A 5,000-nucleotide genomic window follows, 5' to 3' on the forward strand; every position below is an offset into this window, starting at 1 on the left:
AGTATTTATGAAATACCGTAACCCTAGAACCTGTCTATTTGTGTCATTATTTGTGTGTGTGTGTGTGTGTGTGTGTGTTTGTGTGAGTGTGTCTACACCTCTGTCTGTGTGCATGTGCATGCGTGCATGCACCGTTTTTAAGTTTATTGTGTTTATATTTAAAGACACTGTTGTCCATGAGATAACGTATTAAAGGTACGACTATATTGATATCATTTTCGGCACTCAAATGCATCACAGTCAAAGGTTCCCAGCGGCCTGTGATGCTGCATTCTGTTATTCTACAATCTATGTTCTCTTTCAATTTCAATAAAGATTTAGTCCGCCTGCTGGTTTTTCCACACATTACTTATCCGTCCGTTGGAGAGCGTTTCAAAGATTAATTGGGCAGTGAAGTTAACACAAAGTAAATTAAAGGGGCTGCAGATGTCGACGTAAGCTGTTTTTGGTTTGAGTGAGAAATGTGTCAGCCTAAGTGATGTGACAGTGATATGAAGTGAGAAATTCCTCAACAAACGCCTTTAACGATGTATCTCTGTCTTGTTAGTTAGCAGTGTGACATGGGTTCCTCTGTGCATGCGTGTATGTGTGTGTGTCTCTGCATGGTGTGTGTGTGTGTGTGTCTCTGCATGGTGTGTGTGTGTGTGTCTCTGCATGGTGTGTGTGTGTGTGTCTCTGCATGATGTGTGTGCGTGTATGGCTGATCAGTTTGCAGCTGGTGTTTTGGGGGGTGTTCTGTCATGCCCTTTTAACCCCTCCCACCCCGCTGTAGGGACCAAAACCCCCCAATTCCTGGCAGCTCTAATGGGCCGGTCTGTGCTGGGCAGACACCGGAGCTCCCCCTTACGGTCTGGTCGTGTGGTACAGTCCGGCTCTAAAGGTGGGGAACTGGCCTCAGGTAGGGTGGCTGTCATCCATGTCATCCCCGTGGAGACCACCTCTACCTGCCTCGTCACCAGTGCCACCCCATCACCGACGATTCTACCGACGAATGTTTGAGCGCGTGAGAATACGTATGAGCCATCACATTGTCTGTCGCTGAAACACTGACGATGAAGTCCTCGAATTCGCGATCCACTGTGACTCGCCAGTGCTCCATTTGATGTCATTCAATTCATTTGACTCGTTCTTACCTGATTCATTACAGCTTGCCGTTGGTTTGACTTATGGCTCCATGACTCTGATTGGTTCACTTCAACCTGTACATGCGTTTGGCTCAGGCGGTCCACTCACTCATAACTCACAAAAAGTCTTGTTACCTCTTAAACCCCCGTTGTTTCACCCATTCCTTTGAACTTCCTACTTCTCCACCTGTCAACCCTTCCCCCAATGTCTATTCCCTTCCTACTTCTCATTCTATACCTCTTCTCCGCCTGTCTCCGGTCTCCCTGACCCCCACCGCCCAGATATCAATGCCCAGGCACGTAAGCTCCAGAGGAACAGGGCGAAGGGGACGCTGACCCTTCCCCGGCCGGGCAGCTCCTCTTTCAGCCGCAGCCTCAGCGAGACCAGCCTCAACCAGGTAGCGCCTCCAACGTCAGCCCAGTCAGAACGTGGTCCCCTCACGGCCTCGTCTAAACAGAACCCTAACGCCTTTGGGCTAATGTTGTGTATTTCTGCTCGTGCCTCTGTGTTCGCAGCTGGGAGTGGGAGATGAGCCCAAACGTTACTACTCCACGTTGCCAGGCCCCCTACGAGCCAGGGGGGGTCGGGAGCGGGAGGGGTCCTCCACCGGCCGGAGGAAAGAGGAGGGGGGTCAGGTGGGAGGAGGGGTGAGGCATTCCCTCTACCAGTCCCCTCACCTGCTGCTGCTACAGGGATACAACAAACAGGTGGGGGGGGGGCATAATGCTGGAGGGAACACTGTGTAGTTAGGGCTGGGGAAAAAGATGCTCTGTTGCTAAAATCTCTGAATTGAATTGTAAATTGTTATAACGCTACTCTGTTGTTTCATTTCTGTATTAGCCTGAATTTGTTTCATTAAATATTTTTGTAATGCAATGTCAGTTGGTACACTGAGAAGTTGGCAGTAATTCTAATTATTAGATTCAGCCTAATGTCATTGCACAAGTACCAATGGAACAAAATACATTTCTCTGCATTTCACCATCCTAGTAACTGACGCATCTTGGAGCAGTGGGCTGCCATGTAGAGGCGCCCGGGGAGCAGTAAGGGGGTTAAGTGCCGTGCTCAAGGACACATCGGCACGCTACCAGGAATCGAACCGGCAATCCGATTACTAGACGACCCACGCTACCTCCTGAGCCACTGCCCCCTCACTAATCAAATTGTGAGCCTTGTATCAGAATCAAATCAAATCTAGAGATCCTGCCAAATACCCCGCCCTAGATATTAAATGACTTATTATTGTGCCTGTTATAGAGGTATACGTCTAACGGATAAAGTCTATTCTGTTCAATAAAATAAATAGATCAAAGCGTATCGTATCATTAGCACTCAGTTTCTCAAATATTGAACATCTCTGGCTTGGAGTGGTATGAGGCAGTGAAGAGGCAGATTCTATTCAACTGGTCCTGGTGTCCTGCAGGACTGCCTGGTTTATCTGCTGAACCGGGAGCAGCACACCGTGGGTCAGGAGACTCCCTCAGCTCGTCCCAACATCTGCCTCTCCTCCCCCGACATCCTGCCCCTCCACTGCCGCCTACGCCGCGTCCCGGCCCCCCGTCGCCATGCCAACGGCAGCAAGACGGAGGATCTGGCGGAGGGCCAGCGGTCCTGCGTGGCCGTGGAGCCCGTGCCGCACGCCACGGTGCTGGTGAATTTCTCCCGGTGCGAGCGCTCCACCACGCTGCGGCACGGCGACCTGCTCTCCTTCGGAGCGCACTACATCTTCCTGTACAAGGACCCCACGGGCGCCAAGCCGCTGCCCGCGCAGACGCTGGCCCGCCTCCGCACCCTGGGGCAGCTCTACGACGGCGGGGAGGACGCGGAGGGCGGGGCTCCGACCTGCAAGATGTGCGGCTCGGCGCTGCGAGCGGGACCCGCCTCGAGTGCCCCGGCCGTCAGACGCAGCTTCAAGCCCCACTTGGTGAAGCCCCGGGCTGCGGGGGGGGCCCTGTGCCTGGCGGGCGGGGACACAGCAGGAGGAGGAGGGGGTGGAGGAGGAGGGGGTGGAGGAGGAGGGGGAGGGGGTCAGAAGAGGAGGCTGCAGCTGGACTTCGACCAGGCCCACGAGGACCAGCTTCTCAACAGGATCGTGTCCCTCATCGAGCCCGGAGGTGGGTGTGCCGGTTCGCACAGAGCTGCAGCAGGACAGCGTGGAACTGCGGTGGAACTGACCTGCGTCCGTCTCCCCTGCCCCAGGTGACGACCACAAGCTGACGCCCGCCTACCTGCTGTGTCTCTGCATCCAGCACTCCGCCTCCAGCTTTCCACCCGGGAGCTTCGGGAAGCTGCTGCTGAAGATCGTGCGCCGCATCCAGACCATAGCGTGGGTCAGTGCCTCTTTCCTCTTATGTAGCTTCATGACCTCACGTGGTGAAAGCCGGTCAGCCGTGCCAGGTCAGCTAAATAGTTAAATAGTGGTTGTTGTACTATATTACACACGTGCACACCTGTGCACGGACAAACAAACACATTAAGGCATTTGCAGATGCACACACACACACACACACACACATGAACACAGATGAAACACACACAGTGGCCAGTTGACCGCTGTCCAATGCAAGTTGTGGGTCTCCATGGCAACCCCGACCACCACGGATGGGTCAGAATGCTAAGACACGTAATCAACTGAGCTATGCAATAAAAGTGTGTGTGTGTGTGTGTGTGCATGTATTATGCGTGTTGTTATTTGCATATTAACACTCAAGCGTTTCTAGACGTCTCAGGAAAGTTGCAGTATTATTTTCTGTTAGTTTCTGTGAGCCTCGAGCAGTGGGCTCGGCCTTGGAACATGCTGAAAGTTTGATGAGCTTAAATACTGTGTGTGTGTGTGTGTGTGTGTGTGTGTGTTTTTGTGTGTTGTGTGCGTGTGTGTGTGCGCACGCGCGCGTGTGTGTGTCTTCCAGGAGAAGACAAAAGAGCTGGCACAGAAGCAAGCTCAGCAGTGAGTATCACATTCCACCTTGTATTAGAGAGAGTGAGAGAGAAAGAAAAGTCTACGAGAACAAATTTATATGTAAACTGGCTTTAGTTCAGGCAATTTCACGCATGTTTCACAAATCTTCCAGTTATTTTTCTGATGTCCCCTGCTAAAGTCATGTATCCACCAAAAATAATTCCCTTTTGTTGTAACAATGAATTTAATCTTCATCACTTCACTTCACTTCATCCATGGTTTCGAATTTAAAAAAAATAAGTATTTAAATTTAAATTTTTTTTGTTGTGAAACAGGTTTTTCTTGTACCTATTTCATCTGTGAGTGTAGTTTAGATTTTAGCACGACGATTATATCTGTGTCAGAATTTTCATTATTTTTCTATCTGTTTTTGTTTTTATCTTCCTACGTGAATGCAGTCAGGACCCAGCTTCCCTCTCTCTGCTCAGCATCTCAGACTTGGTTCCAGACCTGCAGATGATATTCTTCTGGATGTCCAACTCCATTGAGATCCTCTACTTCATCCAGCAAAGAGCCCCTGCATACACACACAGCATCGAGACACTGCAAGGTACAGCCTGTCTGTCTGTCTGTCTGTCTGTCTGTCTGTCTGTCTGTCTGTCTGTCTGTCTGTCTGTCCTTCTATCTATCTATCTATCTATCTATCTATCTATCTATCTATCTATCTATCTATCTATCTATCTACCTATCTATCTATCTATCTATCTATCTATCTATCTATCTATCTATCTATCTATCTATCTATCTATCTATCTATCTATCTATCTATCTATCTATCTATCTATCTATCTATCTATCTATCTATCTATTTATCTATCTATCTATTTATCTATCCTCATGTATAGACAGAAAAACATGAGTCCCAAAAATCGTAATGACTAATGTTGCAATATCTTGGCTGAAGTCATTAATCACG

The 5,000-nt window shown here is 49.6% G+C and overlaps 1 protein-coding gene across 1 annotated transcript in view; it reads left to right on the top strand.

The window, feature by feature from the left end:
* The window catches only part of radil (Ras association and DIL domains), a gene marked incomplete at both ends in the record, with an annotated part of 17,457 nt that overhangs the window by 2,690 nt on the left and 9,767 nt on the right, over positions 1 to 5,000 (top strand). Inside the window, 7 exon segments of the mRNA XM_079999687.1 lie at positions 773 to 880; positions 1,407 to 1,522; positions 1,641 to 1,832; positions 2,549 to 3,239; positions 3,325 to 3,455; positions 4,035 to 4,072; positions 4,483 to 4,634. Of these exon segments, the coding sequence (XP_079855813.1) occupies positions 773 to 880; positions 1,407 to 1,522; positions 1,641 to 1,832; positions 2,549 to 3,239; positions 3,325 to 3,455; positions 4,035 to 4,072; positions 4,483 to 4,634 (1,428 nt within the window).

This window comes from Zeus faber, assembly GCF_960531495.2.
Source record: "Zeus faber genome assembly, chromosome: 4".
In the NCBI taxonomy this organism is placed as follows: domain Eukaryota; kingdom Metazoa; phylum Chordata; class Actinopteri; order Zeiformes; family Zeidae; genus Zeus; species Zeus faber.